This window comes from Onychomys torridus, chromosome 3 (assembly GCF_903995425.1).
Source record: "Onychomys torridus chromosome 3, mOncTor1.1, whole genome shotgun sequence".
NCBI classification, from domain to species: domain Eukaryota; kingdom Metazoa; phylum Chordata; class Mammalia; order Rodentia; family Cricetidae; genus Onychomys; species Onychomys torridus.
The window spans coordinates 154,949,438-154,975,966 of NC_050445.1; the positions used below are offsets into that span (position 1 = coordinate 154,949,438).

Genomic DNA, 26,529 nt, shown 5'->3' on the forward strand with positions numbered 1-26,529 from the left:
CTTAACCACTGAGCTCCTCCTCAGTCATCACAGCACCATTCAAAACCATCCGCTCTTCTCTCTAGAATAAAGTTTTAACCAGTGAGATGGATTTAGCACTGAGCTAGTTTGTCAAGTGATTCCAGATGATGTAGGTGTGGCATGTTCAAATTTGGGGAATTCCTCCAGACACAGTGGTACACTCCTTTAATCCTAGCATTTGCTAAGGAAGGGCAGGCATATCTCTGAATTTGAGGCCAGTCTGGTCTATATAGTGAGGCCCTGTCTTAAAAACTACTGGGAAATTCATGGTTTGGGTAATGATGAAGGAGAATGAAGTAAGTTAAAGGGAGACACAGATCAGCGGTAGGAGAGGCATTGGAGAAACATGTTTTCCCTTCATCACTTCCAGCATTTTACTTTGTACCAATTTATGTTTTCATATATAGAAATCCTGTTTCTGTATCCAAACTTCACTTGTTCTAATCTTTCAGACAACATCCATGCATTCATCTGGAAACTATTCTAGAATAAAACATTAAAACAAACATACATTTTAGTGCATGTGTTTTTATGTGATCTGATGGCATTGCATGCGCACCTCATGACCTGAGTGGTATCTGCTGCCTTTCCTGAGAACATGGGAGTATAAATACAGAAGGGCACATCCAGTCACTACTTGTCAGCCATCAGTTCTTTAATGAATCCCAAAAGATATTTCTTTATAATGTACATTTATTTCTAAGAGTGTCATTGATTTTAATAAAGCTTAAATAGTCTATGCATATACTATTTCTTATTTTCAAGGCTTATTTTTTTTCTGACAGAACTAGGTGCTTTCATTCTTAACACTAATTGTTAGAGAATGGACAATGCAAAACTCTGTCTTGTTCTCATGTATCATGCTACTTGGAAATAAAGATGAGGATAAACAGCAATAACATGGTGAGGGCAAGGTCAAAGACAAATGGAGACTGGAACCTTCATTTGCCTTTACTTCTGTCTGGCTCTTGTCTTAAGTCAGCCTACAGGAAGTCTTTCTATATCCTGTGCCCTCCCTCCCTTTCCATCTTCTCTGTGTCCACTTTGGAGTAAATGTGTGTTGTGTCTTCTGGCATACTGGGGGCTGTACTGGGAAGTAAAGCTTCCTTTCAGTTAAGCTCAGAGCTATGGCACATCCCTAAGAGTTACCAAGAGCACCTTTAGTCCATAGGATTCCAGAATGTATAGGGGATGGAAATTCTAGATCTTAGGTTCTAATTAACCAACCTGTGGCCTTCCTCTCTCCTTACCCCAGCACATCATGGACACTAAACACAACTCTAAAACCTGTTCACATCTACAAAGGAGGACAAGGGAATGATGAGACCTGTATGACTAGTTCATGAGGGAAATGAAGAAACAATGGTCATCATCACCATGAATGCCTCATGTGAAAGCAACAATTCCTCTGTCATAAATCTTAGAGCAGGAGGACTTTACAGTAATGGGCACAGCTGCTCGCCGGGTATACTACAAACTGGGCACTTGTCTTATCATACACAGGGTATTCTGTTGTTCACAGGGTCCTCAGTGATGGTGCTAACATTCTGGAAAAGCAGAAGACAGGAGCAGGCTGCCTTCCACACTCAGTCTTTCCCCGATCACATGAGAGTAGCGCACATCTATTGGTGTTCACTCAGGCCTCCAGGCTCTCCTTACCCAGTACCCACTCAGGCCTCCAGACTCCCCTTACCCAGTACCCACTCAGGCCTCCAGACTCTCCTTACCCAGTACCCACTCAGGCCTCCAGGCTCTCCTTACCCAGTATCTTGCTGATGTTGGAATTGTGCATGTCAGGAAAAGCCTGAAGGATTTTCCTCCGTTCATCTTTCGCCCACACCATGAAGGCATTCATCGGACGCTTTATATGGGGCTCATTGCTGCCACGTCCCCGAGATTCCCTGTAAATTCTTGACTCTGAAACTCCAGCGCTTCCTAGAAACAGGGAACATCACCACGTATGTCAGTGTGGAGACTCTGGCAGCACTACTCCCCGATGACTGTTTTCTTAATCTATTAAAATATCTGAAAACAAGAAGTGCTTCTGATGATGGTACTCCCAGTTCCTAAGACAGATGCTTGCTTATGAAGTGTCTGTGATAAGCCTGTGGCAGCAAATGTGTGTTTTTAACCCAGTTCTCATTACTTCTTGGGCTTTCAAACGACTATGGACAGTTTGAGCATTTACTAAAGAGTGCACAGGAAGCTGGGGCATACTATTTTTTTGGATTCTTTGGGTGTATCAGTACTGCAGAAATATTACAGACACAAAGGATCTGATAAAACCATGGGACACTCAGGGGTGTGGCAGGCTGGGTTAGGAAAGGATACACCAATACTGTGAGAGCCTGAAGTATTTGTACCTCCCTTTTGTCTCTGAGGACATATCAGTAAAACATGCTATCTATCTATCTATCTATCTATCTATCTATCTATCTATCTATCTATCATGACAGTCTATCCTGCTTATAAAAGGCAATAGGCAATGGATAGATGCAGGAGAAAGAATCAATTAATTAGTATGTTAATATTGGTTCTTCAGTTTTCTGTCATGTTTAAGGTAGGGGGAAAACATATATTTCACTGAATATTTTCTCCTAACATGCTATCAAAAGACCAACTGATGGTTTGCATTTGGATATCAAGGGTCACTGATGATGAAGTACCCATCAGCTCCCACAAGTCACACTGAACCTCAGAAAGCTGCACTCTCCCTCCTCTGGCCTCACGTGACTTCATCAAGCATCTTTGTCAGAGTAGCTCACAGCTTGAAAGCCAAGATGCTTGGGTTTTGGTGATGAGAACAAGGGGAGCCAGGGAACATGGCACTCTGCAGCTAAGTCTTCACTGGTATCATTATTTAAAAAGAAAAAAAAACCAGCATAAAACTTACATTCTGGGACTTTCTAGTGCTGTGCCACCAAGAAAATCATATCTTTCTTTTTTAATTTCCCCTCATTAATCTATATACCAAAATCTGAAGAAGCAGTAGGCAATCAATCAATATTGCCTCTATAGGACTGACAAATTAAAAACAACAACAGCAAAGCAGCATCTCTCTAGGTAGTGCGGTTCATGGTTCCTTATTCATTATGTGCTCCTTGCTCCATGTAGACTGGAAGCTACTTTGCATATGCACACCACTCAATTAGACAGCGGCAGCACAAGCTTTGCTGTTGGAATGCTCATTGCCACAGTATATTTTATCATGCAAGCATAACTTAAAATTGATGGAATATGTTATGACCAATAATTGCCTCTTGATTGACAAGCATGGTGCTAATGCACAACATCATCTTTCTGAAATGGGTTTGTAACTAGGGAATGATCATAGGCACATCTGCCATTTCCAGCTCTTACACCTTACAGAAACATAAGCCATGAGAGCAGCAGTGCGGGACTTCGTCAACTCTAAACAGGCTCTTTGTATGTACGTCAGCCAGGTTTATTCTCCCTGATGCAGTAGCAAGACACAGATGGGGATGGATGCAAGCTTTGTTTATTCCTGGTGCTCCAACTGAACATGTTCAGTTTTGATGGGATCACAAAACGAGATGTTTAAGCTTGCCTAGCTTTTGGCTGCTGAGAACCTTGATGGCCAGAGAAGTGTGTGTACTGAGGAGTCTCAGGGACTCCTCCCTTCTACAGTCTGTATCTCCAGGGTTTGCCAAGTCTTTTTCCAGCCTGCAGCAAGGCTGGGCCACTAAAGTCCCAAAACACATTAACCTGGTACTGGGGGAAAGACCTGGTGGGGGTCCTGTGTTAGAGAACTATATTTTCTTCTTATGCTCTCTTTACTGTCTCAGCTGAGTTGGGTATCTGGCTGCTGGGTGAGATGTTTGTAGCTTGAGGTATAGGAGGGGAGCATGGAGTTCCCCATATGGATGCTGGTAAGATGGGGTCTAAATGTGAGGTTAGAGTAGTGTCTGTCAGTGTGAGGACAGTGTGTCAGGGGAGGCTCCAAATGCAAGGAAAATGCTCAGAACATGTCTTCTGAACCATGCATTTAGCTGTGAATGCAAGCCAAAAATGAGCAGATAGATACGCAGTTCTACAAAGTTTGGAATACAGGAAATAAGGAGGTGATGGGCAGGGTGGCTGCTGGGTAAGGGCATTTGCTTTGGAATTATGTCATCTTAGATCTAAGTCCTGCCTCTGGCACTTACAGCCCCCTGCTCCTGGGGAGATGATTTCAAACTGCTAGGGTCAATCTTTTTGTCTGTGGTGGCACTGGCAGGTGCCATAGAGCAAGAAGGACTGAGGAGTGCCAGCACACAGGGACTGCCTGGTGCGTGTGAGCCCTCACTGAGATAGATGGTCAGGGAGGCAACAGTCTTCCTCTCTACTCTCTTTGTGATTTTAAACAGCTCTAAATACACTTCCACCCCTCCATCCTAGGTTCTGAATGAACAATCCTCACGAACCATCGGAGTCTCCACTCATATTGAAATCCATCATTCCATGGCTAAATTTCCCTTCTTCATTCGGTTTAACTGCCAGCTGCTGAGTCAGACTCTCCAGTGTTGTTTTTTCCTTTAAAAAAAAAAAAAGAAATTTCAAATGAGACTCTTGAAACTCTAATTACTCAAAGACATTTCTCCCCCTGGGCCATATATAATAAAGTTGGCTTCTAGGAGACATGGGATATTGGTTTATTCACCTTTACATGTTCAACACAGCATACTATGGCGATTGAGGGAAATAATCAGCAGGCCTTTGAAAGAACTTTGACTCTAACAAACCCTTAAAAAGTCTTGGCATTTGGGTTTTGTGTGCCTAAAGGATCTATCTAGGCTACAGTCCTTGGAGACAACCTTCCTCAGTCACAAAATGCACATAGATATTTCCCCTCGGCAACCTGTTCTGTATTTGGAAAGCCTGCTTCATTTTTATTCAAACAGTAGAGGGGTAGGGGTGGCATAAGGCCCAGACAAAGTCTTCCCGTAGTCAGTTGACCAGAAACAGAACTCAGAGGAGTTCACCTCCGGCTGCCATCTCCCAAATGCCATCTGCATTGCTCACACAAGGGTAATGAAGACACTTAAATATTCATCACTAATTGCTTGTCAAGGCTTTGTACATCCAATGGAAGTGCCTGCTACTTGGACCACAATTTGATTTGGATTGCTCAGCCAAAATATTGAGTTGGCAAATTATTTGAGATACAAATAGACATAAATTAGATCTCAAAGACATCAAGCCTTATAAAGGCATGCAGTGTGGCTTATATTAGTGGAGAGCATGGTGTTAAAAATGAAGTGATGTTCAAGAAAAATATAATGCTTAATCTCACCCCCATGTGATATTAAATTGCTTCCAAATTAAGAAACTAGTTGTCTCTGAGAACAGGAAAAAGCATGCAAGGAGAGGTCCGCTGCCTTCCTCTTAAGTTTTCCAGTCATGCTCTATGGATGATGTGGTTCTCAGACAGTTTCAAGGAAGGTGGCCATTGGCTTCTGCAGCTATAATTCCAGTCTCTTGACAATTCACCAGATTGTTGGAGCAAGATTGTCATGAATGATGCTGGTAGATCATATACACTACAGAACCGCTTGCTATTTATGTTAAAATATTCACAGAGCCTAACCAACTATTAAAGATCACTGTATCACAGGAGAAAGAGTCCAGAAAATGTAGTCATAGAGAACTAACAGGGCATTGAAATTTTTGATACAGTGCAGGCTTTATCTTGGCAAACCTTTGACAATAGTACAATTGTAAGAACTAGATTAAAATTTCTCTCAAGTCTGTGGCCTTGGAACTCTGTACTCTATTCATCAAACTCTGTATCTGACTTGATGGGAAAAACTTCAGTTGTTTATCAGCATACAAGAGAACCCAGTTTACAGTAACTCCCCCAGAATCACAAAGTATTAAAGCACACATAATACCTTTCAAATTTTGATTTAACAATCTACAGGGAAATAACAATATATATTGTCTAGAGAATGTCCCATTGGATGAAAACCAGACACAGAGGAGGCAAAATGACAAAGAACTGAGAAAAGGTCCCAAGCCACATGGCTAAACATAAGTAAGAATTATGGGTTAATTTAAGTGTAAGAGCGAGTCACTAATAAGCTTGAGCTAATGGCCAAGCAGTTATAATTAATATAAGCCTCTGTGTGTTTATTTGGGTCTGAGCAGCCATGGGACCAGGCAGGACACAGGGAAACTTTCAACTACAAATGGCACCCAGACATGGGGCAAGAATTTCCACCTAAAACCTGAGAAAGCTTTCAAAAAGTGTTCTAAAATGGAGCCAAGAGCAGCTTCCTAGTAGTGTCTAACAGGAAAGCTGTGATACAGAGACATTGTGGTGTGTGGACTTGAGCTACAGTATGGTGGGTTCACAGAACATGGGCTTGAGACAAGGAGCATGGTGGATTCCAGCTGGGGTACACAGAGGGATCTCCAGTCCACACAGTATGATGCATGGGGGATTTAGTGTTTGATAGTACAGAAAAAAAAAAAAAAAGGTTTCTGGGCAACATGCTCCTTTAATGGAGGCATAGACCCATGCTTCTGAAAGTTGATGGTACACATGGCCCAGAGCTGGAGGTGAATTACCTCTGCCATGTTGAAATGCTGAGGTGGGCAGAGTCAGCAATCACGGCTTCAGATTCAGTACTAACCACTGCAGTTTAAAGCAATAGATTCATAATAAAATAGATTCAGATGAGACAAACCCTCAAATGTTTACAGTGTTTGTAAAAAATGTATGTAGGCTTAAAAGAAAGAGGAAAAGAAGGATAGACAGTTATATAAAGAAATACATAGTTTTAAAAAATAAAGTCTTTAAAGAGAAAGTAAAAGTAATATAAAAATAAATTACGTAAATATGGAAATCATACAGAGAGTCTGGATTATATTGTCTTTGGGATTTTTAACTGCAGAAATACATTTGATTGTAAGGGCTTCTCATTTTAAACAAATATATATATTAAAGGTATCTTGACTTCAGAATTTGTGTCTAAGGATACGATGATTTGCAAAATAGGTTCTGCTTTGTTTCCTCAGAAGATGAGAACCTGTGGATTGCTTCTAGGCTAATATGGTTTGATCAGCCAAGACCCCCTGAAAGGTCTCTGATGACACAATAGCCAAGATGATCCAACATCCAAAACAGCTTCAAAGCAATTGCATCGGACAATGAGGTCTCACAGACTATTCCATTCAGGACTTGACCATAATTCTTAACTTTCTTAGGATCCCCATAAGAATACAACACCCTTTATCAGCAGGAAGTAGCCTAGAAAACTATGCCCACATTCACCAAAAATGGATTATAGATGTTTGTCTTTGTTTAGGTTGTTGGTTAAAAATTGTTATTGCTCATAGTCAATCTCTTTCTAAAAAAGGAAGGGGGTATTATATAGAAATGCAGGATATAGATATGATAGGGTAGATTATTCAATCTACTTTTTAAGGGCAACTTGTTTAAAATGTTTTAAATTGCTATGGATTTTAGTTTATTGATACAAATTTAAAGTTAATTTTGTTATACTGTATGTATATTCTACTCATGTTTAAGGTATTATGTTTGTGCAGCTCATTTAAAATTGTAATGTATAATTAAGAAATACAGATTAATTAGTAGTCATCCATGATAATCAAACTTATAGTCATGTTAGTTAAGTTTTCTAGGTATACATAGATATATTTCATATAGATAGGTAATCTTCAAATACTTCAAAGAGCTATAGAATATGGCATTTAAAATGTTTAAAAACTTAGACTTTCTGGACAATGACACATGTCTGCTTCTGGCAGCCCTGATTTGCTTCAAAGAGAAAGATGGGCATTAAAGACACTCCATGTGGAATTTACCTTCTTGGAAAAAATAGCCATTTGGGCAAGAAACTGTTCTTGCCTGGACTGCTTGACAAAATGTTGTATTGACAGGACACCATAGGAAGGTGTCCTTTACAAGGCTAGATGGTCCTTCAGGTCCCTGCTTCACAGAGGAGACTGCCAGATATTCTACAAGATACAGAGAAAAGCATCTGAGAGACTCTAGGTTTATAGGCTGAAGATGGATGCCTCAGTGTTACAGAGAAACTATGGATGACTATACAGACAGGTAGCTGTCTCTGTCATTTCCAAAATTTTGGAAATTGCTTACAATGCATTTCCTGTTTACTTGATAATATTGTATCCTTCTGAGGTCTTTGATGTAGTTGAAGACTAGATAGTTATAATTATGATTTTCCTTATTTATGATAAGAGATAAGGTAGATGTGAAACCTTAAACTCACAAATATAGGATAAATAGAATTTAATTTTGCCAAATACAAATAGATTAGATATTGTAACTGTAATTCTTGTTTGATAACTGTTCTTTTATAGGTAATTTCACTAGTTTAAAGTTAAAACCTTCCTTTTTGATTAGACAGGAAAGGGGAGATTCTGTGGGATGTCGTTCTGTATGCTGTGAATATGTAATGCTCTGATTGGTTGATAAATAAAATGCTTATTGGCCAATAGCCAGGCAGGAAGTTTAGGCAGTACAAGCAGATGGGGAGAATTCTGGGAAGAGGAAGTCTGAGTGAAGTCACCAGCCAGACACAGAGGAAGCAATATGACAAGGCAGAACTGAGAAAAGGTACCAAGCCATGTGGCTAAACATAAATAAGAATTATGAGTTAATTTAAGTGTAAGAGCTAGTCACTAACAAGCCTGAGCTAATGTCTAAGCGTTATAATTTAATACAAGCCTCTGTGTGTTTATTTAGGTCTGAGCATCTGTAGGACCGGGCAGGACATAGGAAAACTTTCAACTACACTGAGTCAGTCCACTTCTGTGGATGACCACCCTACTGAGATGCTAAATGAATAGTGATGTTGTGATCACTTTCTATAGTAAATTATATATAACTAGCTGCCTCTAATGCACATGGTATATTGAGACTAAGCAATTAGCTTCCTTAGAGTGGAGCCCCTCACACTGGTCAGGAAGCTGCCAGCAAGAGAAAGCAGAGAACATAGTGGGGTACACATTTTGTCACTCTTTGTATCTTGTTTCTTAGACATACAAAAAGGTCACTATCCCTCTGGAGGTCCAATGACCCTTTCACAGGGGTTACCTAAGACCGTCAGAAAACACATATTTACATTATGATCCATAACAGCAGTAAACTACAGTTATGAAGTAGCAATGAAAATAATTTTAAGTTTGGGAGTAACCAAAACATGACATGAGGACATGTATTAAAGGGTCACAGCATTAGGAACATTGAGAACCTCTGCTCTAAAGGTACTGGCATGGGTGCTATCATTTATAAGACTCAATCATTTGAGATTATACCCTTTAGTTTTAATATTTACTTGTACATAATCTTCAAATATGGATGGGAATAAGAATAGTGTGACTTTCATAGTCCTCAGAATTTAAGTCTTGCCTAAATAGAATCAGCTTCAATAAAATAAGGAGATAAACATAACAAATGAGAGCAAGGTGTGGTGGCACAGGCCTGATAATGGCCTGATAATTTCAGGACTTGTGAGGCTGAATCAGGGGTGGGGTGAGTTTGAGGCTCCCCTGGGACACACAGTGGAAGTTGAGGTATCCAGAGGTATGGAGTAAGGTCTGTTATCTGAACAAACAAAGACAAGAAAGAATGACCAGGTATTACAGAGGTGTGTGTGAAGATGTTGGAAATGACACAGACCAAGATTTGGGAAACAAGAAAATGTTGATGGACAAAGGTCATAATTTTCTACCAACTTCATAAACTTGTTTCCATTGGGATCAAATTAATAAAATCATATCAGTGATAATTTTTATAGAATTTGTCACAGCATACCTCAATTTTATGAGCAGTTTTGTAAACCATAAATGCCAGATAGTAGCTAGGGTTTCCCAGGCTCTGTTTACTCTTCAGATGGAGATCTAGAACTGCCTTACCCTCATCCAGTAAGAAAGAGCAGCAACTGATATCTGTAAACCTTTAAAAATGCTGGCAAAAGTTCTTTCCTGCTGGGGTCATCACAAAGTAGATGAGAACAATTCTAACAACATGGTGAGAACAGAACCTTGGTGCATATATAAATATGAGCTGAACAAAATGGCCCATATGCACCTCTGCTGATTGACAATGAGCAATTGGACAGCAAACAGATCTCTTTTGGAAATATAGTACCGTTTGGCTCATATAAGTCAAATGCCTGCTAAAACCAAGGGGAAATATTAGGTTAAGTCCATTAAGATGCTGTGAAACCTTTTCTGATCTTACATTGTCTGTAATGAAGATCAACCGACTGTGTCAAGACCCAGGAAGAGGAAGGTGCACAGCTATGATTCCGGCACTTGGGAGGTGGAGGGAAGGTATTGTAAGTTCAAGGACAGCCTGGCCAGCATAGTAAGTTCCAGGCCAGTGGCACTACACAGTAGTCTTGGATCCCAAAAGACCAAAGGAGCAAAAGAAAGCCATCCATCCAGACAAGGTGGTTCCAGGGGCCAGTGTGAATAATTACAAAGTTCTCTTAGAGTCTTCATGTTCACTGGTGGAATTGCAGCTGGTCTTTGGCTCTGCAGCTTATCTACTGACTAGCACAATGGAGAAGAGCACTGAATCAGTAACATATGACACCAATTTTGGGACACAACAGGAAAGCCAAAATATACCTACACTCTCTATTAGACTGGAAAAGGTAACAGGGATTAACAGGGAAAGAGACATATTTAACATGGGAATAACTTTAAATAAATTACTTAAGAAACCCTAACTTTAAAATTTGATTTAAGTTCTCATCGGCTTGCAAACATTTAAGGAATTTATATTTTTAATATTAAAAACAGAAAATTTCATAGGGAAAACTGAACCCTAGAGAAAAAACATGGTTCCAGACATGTCAGGATCACAGGAAGGATTATGGGCCTCAGTTCCCTGTGGTAAAGACAGGAAATACATATGATGAGAATAAGATTTGAGTTATTTTAAAAATCATTAAATTCTCTCCTTGTCTATATATAGCAATGTATTTAATGTTTATATTTCTTATTTTTTTCCTTTTTATACTTGGTAATGAGCTTAATTACATGTCTGTGCCAACCTAAAAATCAGGTTTTCTTCCATTAATATTACATCAAGTTACACAAGAACTGAAAATCCACAGTAAACACAAAGGACAGAGCGGCCATCTTTGCTGATTTTCATGGTGCAGTCAAAGCAAAGGAGAGCACAGCTGTACCAGGAGAAGGTGGAGCCTTTTCTTCAGTTCTCTGCTCTTAAAGTAAACAGTGCATGGAGAGACAGTTCCCCATCCCTTTCTGAAATAGTGATTCACATTCACGTGGGCAGTGAGCTCTGCCCCCCACCAGGCACACAGACCCAAGGAGTGAGATAAGCTGTGGATCAGCTGCCATAATGGACGTCTCTGAAATAAAGACCACGGAGCTAGAAAGCTCGTAAAAGGCACATGCATGTAATAGCAAAACAGAGTGTGACTGTCAGATGTTGACTTGGTAGCAGCTAAACCCCTCTGGCTGCAGTTTTTGTCCCTCTCTTCTTTGGTCCCCTACTATACCAATGACACGGAGAATAAGGAAGTAGCGAAAAGAAAAGAAAAAAGACCTTAACCCTCCAATCCAATTATGTGAACTTCACAGCCCACCAGAGACATTAGAGGATTATCCATAATATTGTCCTGGGTTAGCAGCTGGGGATGTTTTCATCTGCTTAAATAGAAGATGAAGAAGCTACATGGATGTCCACCCCCTCAGCCCCATGCTTATTGATAGCTCTGTGCTCTGTAAAATAACCATCCACCCACATAAACTAATAGCATATATGAGAGAAAGCCTTTCTTATAAAGTATGTATAAATTACATATAAATACACACACAACATACACTAAGAAACAAAACTCTTTTCTCCAACTTCAGCAGATAAATTTTATAGAATATGGTAACATCTGTGAAAGATTTCTTGGACTTCTATTTTTGTGAGATTATGTATGGAAACTTTGGGTGTCCTGGACTCTATGACCCTTGAGGAATGAGAGAGCCACAGAGATGCATGGGCCTGCCAATCAAGAGGTCAGAATTGTGTCTGTATGCCCTCTAGTCCAGTTAGATGGACAATCAGCCTTTGTTAACTCTGCCCCTCCACCCCCTCAAATTCAATTTGAGATCCAGGTTTTACTTTTGTTGCACATATGATCTCCTGGTTTGAAATCTGGTAGCCAGCTTCATGACATGTTTCTCGAAGTGTAATTATCCCCTAAACTCAGAAGCCCAGTTTCACCTGGTAATATGGTCAAAAGGAAACCCACTGGGAAGACATATTTCTTTACAAAGTGACATGAGGCTGAAGGTTGATGGAAAAATCAGAGAAACTCGAAGTTTCTATGTTAGCTTCTAAGTTCAGCTTAACAGTAAAAATTTCAAAATGATTTGTGGAGACAACTGATAAAATTCTTAATAATTAAAAAATTGTAAAGGGGAGATATATTTCAGGTTTTATAGAGAATATTCAAAAGCTTATATGAAACAACTAATGCTGATTTTCATGAAGAAAGAACACTTAGGAACTGAACCTGCATACTTGACGCTTGTTTCAGTTCTGACTGCTGTGGATTTGAATGAAGAGCAATGGTCACACAATGTGGTAACAGCATGAAGCTAGAGTGCATGTGGTAAGATAAACTTGATGATGTCTTCATTGTGTGTTTCTGCAAGAGCTGGAATAGAGAAAAGCTAAGATTCGTGATGGTGGTTGCTTGAACTTTGCACAGGCTTGAATTACACTATCAAAGTCCTGCTTGTCATGACTGAGAATGTGGAAAGGCCCTGGAGAAGTTTAAGAGAGGGCAAAAGAGACAACAATGGCTGCTTTAAACACCTTAAGAGGTTTCATGTTTTAGGATAACCATGACATGTTCTTGGTGAGGCATAGAAATTTTATAGTACATGGTCAATAGAGCATTGACCAAAGATTATCACTTATTAGGTGAAAGACACGGAACCATGGAATGAAGTTACCTAACAGATGAGCTGTGTCCACTGAGTGTGCTGATGAGCTGTCTCATCTCCCCAAGGTGTCTTTGTGTTGGCCCATCAGGGATATCAAGGGGTCACAGTCACATGGCCTCCATGGTCTCGTGGCCAGTTGGGCTGAGGCCATTTGGTTGTCTTTTAATCCAGAAAAGATATACTTTTTTTTTTTTTTATCACCAACCTGACTGAACTCTGTATGACAGATGTAAAGAACTTAGAACAAATGTAAACATTTGTACATTGTCTCTATCTCTTCATAATTTCTCTAAAGCTACTCAGTAATACACTTCAACCTTAAAGGTAGGTACTCCATACAGACAGAAATGTTGGGTGAAAACAGTTTCTAAGTTTTATAGTCATTGTCTTAAATTCAAGGAATAGTTTACCAGCAAATCAAATGTGGTTATTCAGATCTATTCAATGAGAACACTTACAGATGTAGGCAGTTCATAAAAGACACAGTTGGATGTCCAAGTCTAACAAGATTAATTTTTTTTGACACAAAGACCCACTGAGAGAGAAAGGAAAGCAACATGGTAGCTTGAGTGGGTCATTGCCAGAGGGCAGTACTATGGTAGCCCAAGTGTGTCACTCACAGAAAAGTCACTCTGAGGATTATGTCAAATGTAAATGATTCAGAAAGAAGCTACAAAGGAGTACTGCCACTCAAAACCATGACATTGCTCACTTATCATCTGGGAGCCTGTGGTGTGTATGTGAGAAAGAGAGGAGGCCATCAGAGGCAAAACTGAGACTCAAGACTTCAAGCATCTGTGTACACAGCCAGTCAGGATACAACTAACATCTAAGGAGGCATTTACTATTTGCTTACACACTGCAGGCAGATGTGTGTCGCTCATCATATCTAACCAGAGGGTTAATGGGAGACATACAGGTGGCAAACAAAGAAAAAATAATAGAATTCATAATCTATAGAGAACATATGGAGGTGTGCATTGGGGGTACACAAGCACACATATAGAACTAGAATTCTGTGCAGTGATAATTATTCTATAAACAATGGGTGGCTCAGTCATGGGAGTACAGAAGCATACAGGGTTTTTCTGTTTAATTTTTCCTTTGCATGGAATAAAAGCTATGAAACTGTCAGCATTCTTACAAATGTGACCTGAGTACCCAACATTTACTTCAGTTGGATAAATTGAATTAGACTGTTTTATAGTCATGGGTCTGCTTCAGAAACACTGGATCTGATAAATAGAAACCAGCATACTATGGTTATAGTTCACTTTTCAATTATACATGGTAGTTTTAGGTGAAGAGACAGAGAAAGAAAGATTGGAATATACACTTAAAATCTCATTTTAATGAACAGCAAAAACTTTACTTCATATTTTATCAGAACTGCTGGGAATGCAATGTAAATAAGATTGGGTATATTCTTACTGGTTTTATGGCTCTCATTCCCTATGAGAGAGGCCAGTATAGGGAGACAGGAAGCACTGAGAAGAGAGAGGAGCCAGGAGAAACAAAGACAGGGTGGGGGAGTCTACTAACTGTGGAGATGCTGACTTATTGCATGAGAGTTTTGTGATTTAAGCTTTAAGAAACTATGTTGAGATGTACACATGCCTAACACAGGGGCACGAGCTGAGCACACAGGTACTGGGTACTTTCCTAAAATCCCTTGTGGTTCATTGGGAAAAAAAAAGATTAAACTCAATGCCAAAGGACAGAGGTCCAGATACTGATCCACCACTTTTGAGTTCCTCCATTCTTCTCAAATATCATGTTTCCTTTCTTTTTCCCTTCCTTTTTTCCTTCCCTCCCCTCCCTTCCCTTCCCTTCCCTCCCCTCCCTTCCCTCCCTTCCCTTCCCTTCCCTCCCCTCCCCTCCCTTCCCTCCCCTCCCCTCCCTTTCCCTTCCCTTCCCTCCCTTCCCTTCTCTTCCCTCCCTTCCCTTCCCTTCCCTCCCTTCCCTTCCCTCCCCTCCCCTCCCTTCCCTCCCTTCCCTTCCCTTCCCTTCCCTTCCTTTCCTTTTCTTTTCAAGAGTATGTATGGAAACACTGAAAATGTGAAGGCACAAAATACAAATCCATAGCCATAGCCATTATTGTTCCCATGACTCATGGATGTAAGCAAGGATTTCTCATTTTTAAGAGAGGGAAGAGGTATGTCTGTAAAGATCTTATGGTATTTTTGCAATAAATGCTAAAGTTTGAATGTTTTCCTTATAGCTCTAATTCATATTGGTAAGATCATCTTTAAAAGGTCATGATAGTGAATACATCTATTACATAGGCGAGGTGTTTATTTTATCTGTGTCTTCCTATGAATCTGGTTTAAGGAAGAACATGATTTTGAGGAGGATGAGGTTATGGATGGGAAAGGGGAGACAACTCTTGATAGACTAGGTTGTGAAAGATAACAGTCTAGGGGCACCAACAAAAGCTAGTCTTTGCTCACACACAATTTAGGGACTCTGCACAGGCAGATTTATAACTCCACCACCTCAGTAAGACACTGTTTATTATATATTCTTCATATCTATGCATTACTTCATGTACTCTTAAGATATCTAGAATGTTCTCTATCCAGTGCTGCCAGGAATGCTGTTATTAACATCTGCTCATCCTTTGAAATGAAGAGACAGTTTCAGTCACTAGGAAGACAGGGTGGAAGTCCCTCTGAAAACCTGGCATGCCACACCCTGGGAGTCTCATTTTATTTGGCTATTTTGCCCTAACCTCTCTAGCCAGAATGATGTAAGAACACAAGACTCTCTGTTTGAAAACATGCACAGCTTTCCTAGGCTTGAAAATTAAACCATAAAAAGTTTACTGAAAAAAAAAAAACCTTTAAAAAGCTCCTTAAAAACTCACACCATAATTGCTCCCCACCAAGCGTGGGCACTTGCTAGCTGTGAGCAGTGGCACACTGACAAATGTATGAAAACTGAGTGCAGGCTATACTAAGAGAGAGAAAAAGTCTTCCACTGGCCATCTGGGAAAATAAGGCATGTGGCCATTAAATGCAGAGGCTGTAAATATACACAAACTCCATGAAGCAAATGGCAAAAAAGGACCAAACTTCAAACTCAAACAAATCAAAATGTTTAATGCATAGTTACCACTGCTGGAGGAAACAGCTCTGATCTTTGCAGTCTGTAAACTCGGCATGTATTTCAATTAAATACCCCCAGAAAGGAGAGAGAGAGAGAGAGAAAGAAATGAAAAGATGCAGAAGAAAACCTTCTGGAACAAAAAAACTGTGGATGGCCTGTACACAATTTCTGGACACAAACAGCCCTTCTACCTGACACCTGCCTGTCAAGGATGTCGATCGGAGTTATTGAAAGGTTGACACATAGGATGATGGATGGGTGATGACATAATACCTACTAGTCTTTTTTTTTTTTTTTTTTTTCCCCATACTGGGTTTTTGAAAACTGGCTGTTCTGTGCTGATTACCGAAGGGCTTCCTCCCTTAAGAAGGGTTCTCTGGCTAGCATGCTGAGAATCAGGAGGTTTTGTAAATGTAAAGCAAATGCAAAGGAAACCTGAGGCTAAGATAGTGCCACACACACAGAAGGCTGTTTCTCTAATGATCATTTTTCCCAGACAGCAGGTCCCTACCCATGCCACATACATTTGCAGAAGACAGAGACTCCCATGAGAAAAAAGCAAATATTCAACTTCAGACTTTATGTGTCTTTTAATTAAAGTCATTATACACAAATGTAAAGATTAAGGTAATATAGATGCACTTTCATAAAAGAAAATTATTAATCACTTGTGTAACTTTTATTATTTTAATTGTTTCTCAGGCAAATTCTAACCACATGATTGATAAGATCAGGTTCATTCTCTCTCTCTGCTTATGTGTGTGTGTGTGTGTCTCTCTCTTACACACACACACACACACACACACACACACACATGCACGGCTATTAATAAAATCTGATTTACAAATGCATGCTCAGAAGGCTCCCGCTTCTTTCCTCCTCTGAAGGGCTTACCTGCCATGCCTATCTCCTTTGTAAAGCTATTCTCTAACAATTGACAAATGCAGTCCTAATTTGGCCACTATGATCCATTTTAGCTCACAGCAATATTTACAATGGCCATCTAGAGACCATTAATTGAAAGCATCTTCTACTAAATGGAGATGCATATGTTCCTTCCCTCTCTCTATTTCAAAGGAAAGCCCCTAGCTCATGAGTCCTCTCAGGCCTCTCCTTTATCTCTGGGAAGGAGTGTGTGTCAGACAACTCTGCTAGATTCCCTGTGCCAGTTTCCAAAGCACTAACACAGCCCACCCCATCCATCAGACAGCTGGTAAAGCATCCATGAGGAATGATGAATGTAAAATTATCACTAGGGTACCATCAGATGCACTCACTGCCGTTTGTAACTAATGCTCTCAAACTACCCACCTTTTTTTTTTTCATTATTAAACATCTGCATTCAGTCAACATTGGTCACTGTCATTTCAGGTTTTGTATTCTGTTAAAGGGGAGGAAGAGAGTAAAGCTCCTGAGAAGAGAGATTCTGAGTGCCACTGGGATAAAATTAATCTGTTTGCAAATTACCCTGTGCATTCCTGAGTAGGGCTTCTATGGATTTGACTCCTGTCACTCTCAAGTGAACTAGGATATAAAACAAGTGCACTGCTGACCACCACTTTGACCTCTCTATAGACATCTGCTGAGGAGTTTTCTTGAGCTTCATAGGTGTTCTCCTACCAGCCATTTGCAATTATAAATGAATTCTTGGCAGGTATGAACATGGCTAGTACAGGGACTATAGACCATGTATGGTCAATAAATTCTCAACTTTAAGAAATAAATACACACTTTTACATGCTTACTTCCCTTACTTTACATAAGAAAAGCAGGACAGAAGTTGGTTTTAACATGTATGGAAAGCACATATGTGAACACAGAGTCATAGATTCTGACTTGTCATCAAGCACTGTTTTACTGTGCCCACCCTTGATATTATTTATCTGTTTGTGAGCCACGGGTGAGATGTAAGGCCCTGGATGGTAGTATGGGGAGAGCTAAAGGCAGGGAGCAGCAGTGATTATAAAACACAACTCAGGTTGATAGATAAATATTTGAGAACTCAGTGCCATTTTTATGGTATAGCAGGGTTGACTATTGCTTTGTCCTGTCCAAACCCACCTGACACTTTTTACTCTACTGAGACCACCTTTGATCTCTAATTCCATTACAGAAAAGGATTTGTGAGCAACTTAAAGGGATTTCCTTAAATTCATTTGAGCCACTTGTAGCCAGTGAGATGTTTGGTGAAGCCAGCTAGCAGAGGAAGGCCCATGGGAATGGAGCTTAGCAAAGGGAAAACGGCCCCTCCCCTGAGCCATCTGGATGATGGGTAGTTGAGTTGCAGGTTCTCCAACCATATTGTGAACCAAGGGGGTGGGGAAATCAAGAGTCAGAGATTTCGACCCAGATATCATGAAGCTGATGAACAAAAGGTGACTAAATCTTGCCTCTGAACACTCTTATTTGATAGTGATTAAGTATTTGCTTATGTTGCTGTACTTAGAGTTCCTCAATTTGTTGAGAAACATGTTCCAAATGGACACAGCAGCATGGGGGTCACTCTTCCCAGGGAAACCACATTTGCAAGGAGAGAAAGGATCTGGGGACTTTCAGGTCACATTCTCCTTGCAGGTGTGTGCCTGAGTTTCTGTTGTAGTCACACTGGCTGGTGGGACCAGCACTACACAAAACCAGGTTCTATGACCAAAGCAGAGACTGCCAAGTCCAGACCTGATCTCCACTGGCCTGTGTGCTCAAGAGGCTGCCTGGTGGGGGCTAAGGAAGCAGAGCCTCAAACACTTCCATGGCTTCCTACCTGAGATGCCTCCTTTTTCACCCTTAACACTGATGTTTCTGCTACAATGTTATCCATAGCAGCATTCTGTGGCAGAAGATAACATTATTTGAATATACAATCAGTCTATAATTAACCGGAGATGACAATTATAAATACACTCTGTCCCAGAGTTTCCAAGAAACCTGACACACAGAGTTCTTGGGTATGTTGAAACACTTCCAAGAAAAGTAAAGTGAAAAATCTTTTAGAAATCTTCAATTAAAATATGTTTCAGTAAAAATGACTTTCATCATGCGTTTCATATCACCAGGCAAGCATTTGTCCTCGTCTTCACACCTCTAATTGTTTTCACTGGCCAATTACAGCTACATAGAATTGAGACCTTCCACTTTGGACAACAGTGCTTTTCATATGTGAAGAGAAGTCAACAGGCACAGAGTTTGTACGCCTGAGGGAACACTTCTCCAGTACAGGACTTTAGTTATTTGGATCTTGGGGCCATCTAGGTGCATCTCTGTAGATCAGTGTAGAGCATGAGGCTGGAGTTCGCTCTTTTCAGTCCCTCTGCTCTGTACCCAGCCCTGCCATCCTTCTGCCTGACCTCTGTCTTCTTATTTATCAGACTTGTGTGTATGTATGTGTGTATGTGTGAGTGTGTGCATGTGTGTGAATGTGTGTGTGTATGGGTGAGTGTGTGAATGTGTGTGTGTGTGTGCATGTGTGTGAATGTGTGTGTATGTGATGGGTGAGTGTGTGAATGTGTATATGTGTGATGGGTGAGTGTGTGCATGTGTATGAATGTGTGTGTGCATGTGTGTGTGTGCATGTGTGTGTGTGTGTGTGAATGTGTGTGTGTGCATGTGTGTGAGTGTGTGAATGTGTGTGTATGTGCATGTGTGTGAATGTGTGTGTGTGTGCACGCACATGTATATAGGTGCCTTTCAGAGGCTAGAAGAGGTGTAGATCTACTGGAGCTTGGGTTCTGGTCTGTAGTCACCTGACATTGTGCTAGGAACCAGCACTGGTCCTCTCTAAGAGCTGCAAGTACTGGGAACCACTAAACAATCTCTGCAGCCCAGGGAAGGTTACTTTAGATAGCAAATAGCATTCTTTGGCGACTTCAAATGGCATGAGGAAATGCTAGTGAAAATGTGAAAGGACTTTGTCGCTCATTCTACGGAGTCCTTTCTCTGAGAACTGCACAGGGAAGTTTCAAGCTAACCACTAGCCTGCCTTGGAACTGACTTTGGAAGAAGATGCACAATTCTGAAAACCTAAGAGAAGGGCAGGACCTGGGGAAGGCAGCCAAAGTATGAAATGGTATTTCAAGCACAAGTATTCACCTTTGTCATTACAGATAAATAATTGCTAGGGCATACTAAGCAATCCAGGTTCTATACCTACTCTCAATAGATGGGACTTACACCTAAAAATATGCAAATAGTAATTTTACCTCAATTTCCAGCAAGTTTCATATTGTATTGTTCAAAACCAACCTCCTAACTCACAGGGCTGTCTGGGACACCCAGTAGATGTGAATGTTAAATAATCACCTTTTTCAAAGGTTCACATCTGACATTATCCTCATCACCTTCCCCTAGGTTACAGAGACATAGGTTGATCAGGGCAGAACTGACAATCAGGTTTACCCAACAGAAGAAGGCCCCAGAGAGCATGATGGTCCCTGCTGCTGAGCACTGCGGCACACTCAGTGTTCTCCTGCAGGACTACAGTGCCATTGGGAAGCTGACTCAGTCCCTCTGTCTGTGTGTGTGACTTTAGAGGAAGAGTGTGTCACACTGTTATGTTAGATAGAGAGGCTTCATTTTTATAAAATCTCCATGTCAAAACAGATAAAAATACAAGTCTAAGATTGAACTACAGACATAGAGAGAAGTTCAGTGGTTAGGATCACACACTTGCAGAGGGCCCAAATTTGGTTCCCAGCACCTGGTCCACAAGTCCCTGTAACTCCAGCTCCAGGGCTCTGTTTGTGAGCACCTGTACTCACATGCACGTTCACACAGACACACATTTATCTATCTATCCACACATACATACACACACACACACACACACACACACACTTGCTTAATTACAAAGTTGGAAAAATAAATCTAGAGAGATAAAAATGTTAAGAAGATTTTGAAGCCAATCAGTAAGGACCTTGAGGTTAGGGCCAGTGACTCAGCTCATTAACAGGAACTGGCAGGTTATTACTTCAAAAGTAGATTTTAAAAATTGATGTTACAACTCTACCAAAGAGGAAGGGAGGTTGAAGGAGTGTTTCCCTGCAAAGTAACGACCAATGGCTGCCGCTCAAACAGGAGGTGCCAACCAGAGCGAAATCAAATGCTCGTGGGAGTGGGACAAGAGGCAACATCAAGGCCCCCTTGGCATGCATGAGCCTGGAGCAGAGTGCATGCAGGCGGCTGCACTGCTGTGGCTTAATCAGAAGGCTCTGGAGTCACTGAACGCGTGCAAGAGAGCAACAGCTGATCTGTATTAGAGAAGATTAACTCCCATCGCCATGGTGGAGAGCCAGGATTATTTTATGTACTCCTGTTGCCTTACAAGCCGTCAGCACAATTATTGCCCTCCGATGTGAATGACTGATCTGTAACCACAGCTAAACAGCTTGCAGCTCAGGGGCTTCGGGAACTTCATGAAGATGGATTTCCATACCATCAAAGTGCTTTTAATGGGCTCCCGGATCCAACCACAAGACCTATTTTGCAAGTATATAGAATTCGGGATGAAGGCTTCCTGTCCAAAAGGATTTGGTCGGTTGTCACTTGACAATTCCCAGCCAGCACAAGGGAGGGGAATGAGGGGAGATAGGTAGAGTTGTCTCTGCTGCTTCAGAGGATTAAAAACAAGGGGGAGGGTTACAGATGTTCACAGAATTCAACCAACTGCTGCATCCACAGCTGAATTCAAAGCGCTTAACAAATAGCGGCAATTTAGCTATGCTTGCGAGGAATAGCTCCCGTCACTTTGCGTTAGCATCTGGCCAAGTGTTAAACTCATTTCTACGCAGGGAGCAGAGGAAAGGGTTTCTCGCTGGAGCATCCTTTCAAGAATGTTTAAATATTTGAACATAAACCCTTTATGCTTGCTATCACTCCCTCTTAGGGCAGCCACCCTGTTTCTTCCTGCTCTCCTTTCTAGGCCCCGTGTCTCACTTGGCCCACAGAGTTGTGCGAGCTGCAGGCCTGTGGGCAGGCATCCTCGTCATGGGGCTGCCTCCAGAGAGGGAGCAGAAGTGCACTCATTTCCCCATCCTGGATATTTACTCATGTGAGGACTCAGGAGAGCAGCAGCTTGGAGGGGTCATGCCCCACGTTCACCTGTGCTATACTCTCGGTGCTTACCTACCTACTTCTGTGTAACACATGGCAAACTAGAGAGACCAACCCACTGGAGCAAGCTGCTCCTTCCGACAAGTTTCCGGAGGACTCATGTGCTCCTCAGGAGGATGAAATTGTAAACCGTTGGTCAATAGCTGATCATACCCAAACCCCTTACCTACAGTATCAGTAGGATGATGAGAATTCAGTTACCATTCAACATTTTCATCCTGGTACTACCCAAAGATGTCCACCATTCCATGTAAGCTATAGGGACAAAGCTTACATACAAATCAAAAGGCATGAAGCCAGTCATGTCTCTGGCTAGTTTAGAAGCTCTGCTGGCTTTGGGTAGAATGCAGAAGGTCAAAGCACATTTTGTGTCAATGATAAAGTCAGACTTTCCAATTCTGCAGTCCTTAACACTTGACAGTGGTAACATTATGACAGGCTCAGGAGCCAGGATATCATCCAAGCTTAGGCTGACTAAAGAAGATTCCCTGTTTTCAAATCCAGCTGATCCCCAAATACAAGTTAAGTATCTCTGGAAGGCAAAACTTGCCCTCAGACACAGCATTTCAAATGCCACTTTGTTTTAATACACACTGGCAGCAAACAGGGTGATGTTCATCCTCAGTAAGGTCTGGGGCTTCAACAGTGTTCTAACACTTCCCACTGCTAGACTGCTTTGATCTGAATGGGTCTCTGGAGCTCCTTGCTGACAGGGGAGGGGCCAGGAGGGGCTGTCATTCTGAAGACAGTAAGGAGAAAGGACAGGAGAAGAAGAGCATCCAGGTGCTTACAGCACTGTGAGAGGAAGGTGCTGCCAGCACTAACCTTGTCGGTCCGGCAGTTGTTGAGACCTATGCTGTTCACTACAGCCACCTTCCCGTCCAGCGCCTGCTGTTCCCGCCTGAGCTGCTCCTTCATCTGGCGAGCTTCTTGGATTGCCTTGGTGACAGCATCATGGTCATTTAAATAACCTAGGGATGAGACACAACAGATGTACAAAATGTATGGGAGAGGGACAGGTGGACTTTGGCCATGGCCGTTACTTCTTTGGTGGGGAGGGATGGTGGCTAGGATCTGGTAGAACCTAGTGTCTTCATGGAATTTATCTGCAGTAAATGAATGAGCGCACAATTGGGGATGACCGATTCACACAGTCATGTATGAAAACACTGCCAAATACCCATAGCAAAAGAAAAAAAAAATGCTTACACCATGTGTAGTTACTTCTAAATACAAATTTAAAGCAAAATTTTATCTAAAGTCTTAAGTCAACATTTGAGTGTCTTTAAGATCTAAGTATCTTAAAGAATGAATTTACTTTGAACTGTGCATGTGTGCACTTGTGTGTATGGTGTATGTCCGTGTATGTGTATATGTATATGAATGCAATGCCCACAGAGGCCAGAAGAGGTCCTCTGATTCCCCCTGGAACTGGAGTCACACATTTGTGAACCGTGTAATGTGGCTGCTGGGAACCAAACTTGGGTCCTCTGAGAAAGTAGTACATGCTCTTCACCACTGAACACTGAGTATTCCAAAGCTTAAAAATATGGCTTTATTTTACCCCCATGCAGAGGTCATGTGCATTCTATGGAAAGATTTGTGTATTGGTAATCACCAAGTGTCTCAGAATACCAGAACAGTCGGGTCAGAGTTCGTGGCTAGGACAATCAGGCCTGTCCCCGACAGATGGCATAAATCATTAGCTGACTGGCAGAAGCATGTCCCCCTCCTCTAAATCCACTTGCTATGGGAATGAACTACAGGTGGCAGTGGTTTGCTGAGCATCTAAACCCTGAAGAGCCATGGGACTAGACTTCAAGCACAGAATGTCACCAGGAACCTGCAACTGGTAAGATATTGGGGATACTGTTAACTCTAGCCTCCACTCACTCTTAACAAAACAGTCAAGTGGCCAGCTCAGATCTGAAACTCCCCAACTCAGCCTCGGTAAAGTGGCTGCTGACATAGTTTGAAGGATGATGGGGGAGGGAGCTAAGGGGATTTTTGATCTCAGCTGAACTGTTCCCATTTATTTATTTGTTGTGAATTCTTGTGCAGAGTTGCATCATTTTAGGGTAGAAGGGAAATGAGAGAGGAAAAAAAGCCAGTGCATTTGCAAATATTTAAAGGATGGCTAATATTCTGTTTCTCTCTCTATCTTTTAACTGGGGCATAAAATGGCATAAGATGGATCTGTAATATGAAATTGCCCAGAAAAGGGACTTGTTTGTGACATGAGGCTAAATCTAACCAGATCCATTGGTGAGCTGTGACAGATGGAGGGACTGTGAGACAGAAGGCAGGCACTAATCACACATAAAATGACCGGCTTGCCTCAACATGTTCCACGAATTCCAGCAAACTTTACACCCTAATCCATTTTTAGAACAAAAAACATCTGGGCCATAAATCCTCTAATCTGCCAAAACACGCTATTAAATCCCACGATTTGTTGAAAAACACTAAGATTAAAGAAAGGAAATATAAAATGGCTAGCTGCCGTGCTACGAAAGTGTTATTAATACTCTTTCTTTGTGTCATTATGAATGTTCTGGTACTAAAGAGCCTTGTCTAATCATGTCAGATTACACACCCTCATTGCATAGCTCTTCTGTCTGACCCGCTGATTGCCAAAACACGTCAAATATTTTCTTGCTGCTTAAAAATTCTACCAAGAGAAGGATGTGAGTCTGACAGTGTGACAATGGCTCCTCAGTTGTCCCTGGCTTTCCTCATCACAGACAAGTCCTGGTCTGGGCATCTTCTCAGGTCCCTGAGTATGTTTAACATGAGGTCCTGCAAAGCAGGGATCTTGACAGTGATAACTTTGCTTTTCAGAAGTAATCACTGGAACTGATCCAAACAACAAAATGCTGCTTCAAATACACACAATCTGAACTGGAAACAACTGTTTAGACCAAAGACTATTTAGAATGATTATCTATTGCCAAAGATGGACCTGTTTACCATGCCACTATCCTCAGCATCCTGAACAATCTTCTCCATATTATTCCCCAGTGAATTCTGAAACTCCGGGTGGGAATCCAGCCCTTCTGGGATAAGCTTGGGTGTGTTTGTTTAAGCAGATCCTGAGAGGACCAGCCTGCTTGTCCTGGCCCCTGACCCCTGTCTCTCCTCAACCTAGCAAAGTGTGTTTTTTATACTCTATTTAGTCTCTCTATGGTCTGTTTAGCTTCTCCAGAACACAAATATATTTGAAACGGTTTAGCACATGGTGTTGAATAAAAGCATGAATTCTTTAAGCTTTTTACAGACTGCCAAGATAGCACTGTGTAGGAAAGCAGTTAATATGGATACAGGATGAATGTGAACGATGGTGGAGGTGATTAACTGAGACCTGTGAGCAACAAAGGCCACTTCAATGCTGGAGAGTATGGGTTCAGGCTCAAACAGGCACTGGTTCTAAAATAAACATTGTTTTTAGAGACCCTTGTGTTTCAGTAGCAATGCCGTGTTAGATTCTAAAATTGATATCTGCTCTGCTAAATCTTAAAGCCATTTATATGTTACAGAGTTCAACCACAGCATGGCTTTGTTCACTGTGTCTATACAGTGTTATCTTGTCACACTCAGCTAATGTCTTTCTTCCTCTGCTAGCTCTCCATATCAACCCATGCCCTTGCCTTGGATGCTAGAGAGAATGGTTGGGTATGATACCAACCTTTCAGCCCTCACCTAATCTCCTACCGTTCAAACTTCATTTCCATCACCTGTTTCACTGAAAAAGGTAGCCTGCTCTCTAGTCATCAAAAGTGCCCTAGACTCCAGTTCTAGATGTCTGTTGCTCTCCATTTATGTTTCTTATATTTAAACCATTTCTCTCCAACCTCAACTCTTAGTGTGAGGTTATCTCCTTCCTTCAACAAGCAAATAAAGTTTTTTCTTAAACTTTATTTTTAAATGTCTCCCTCTCCCTTTCTAAATCAAGCTTCTCAAAGATGCTGCATGTATCCTCTCCTGTTCTCTCTTCACTCACTGGCTGGCCACCCTCCTTCTGCTGCTTCCCCTGTCCTCTGAGTTGCTGGATTTCAAAGCATTTTCCCTTCCCTGCAGAATGGCCCCTGCCCAGACACCCTCCCTCCACACTGTCAGAATGTATGTCCTGCCTAGACACCCTGGCAGTGTGGCAGCTCCCTCCCTCCACACTGTCAGAACATATGATACCCGCCTTACCACTATAACTTCTTTTCCTCCATATTTTTGCCTCAAAATTTCTTCACCCATCCTTAAATTTGGTTCAACTTCCCAATCAATAAGGAAAAAAAAATTATGACCTACATTAGACAAGTCACAAAACCT

General features: G+C 41.4%; 1 protein-coding gene across 6 annotated transcripts in view; it reads right to left on the minus strand.

Annotated features, from left to right (window-relative positions):
- Positions 1-26,529, minus strand: part of Sox5 (SRY-box transcription factor 5) — a 627,114-nt gene that overhangs the window by 10,582 nt on the left and 590,003 nt on the right. For all 6 annotated transcript variants that reach the window (XM_036181267.1, XM_036181271.1, XM_036181266.1 and 3 more), the window contains 3 exons: positions 23,032-23,177; positions 4,446-4,554; positions 1,783-1,956 (listed from right to left, as the gene is read on the minus strand). In XM_036181267.1, the coding sequence (XP_036037160.1) occupies positions 1,783-1,956; positions 4,446-4,554; positions 23,032-23,177 (429 nt within the window). The remainder of the gene's footprint in view (positions 1-1,782; positions 1,957-4,445; positions 4,555-23,031; positions 23,178-26,529) is intronic.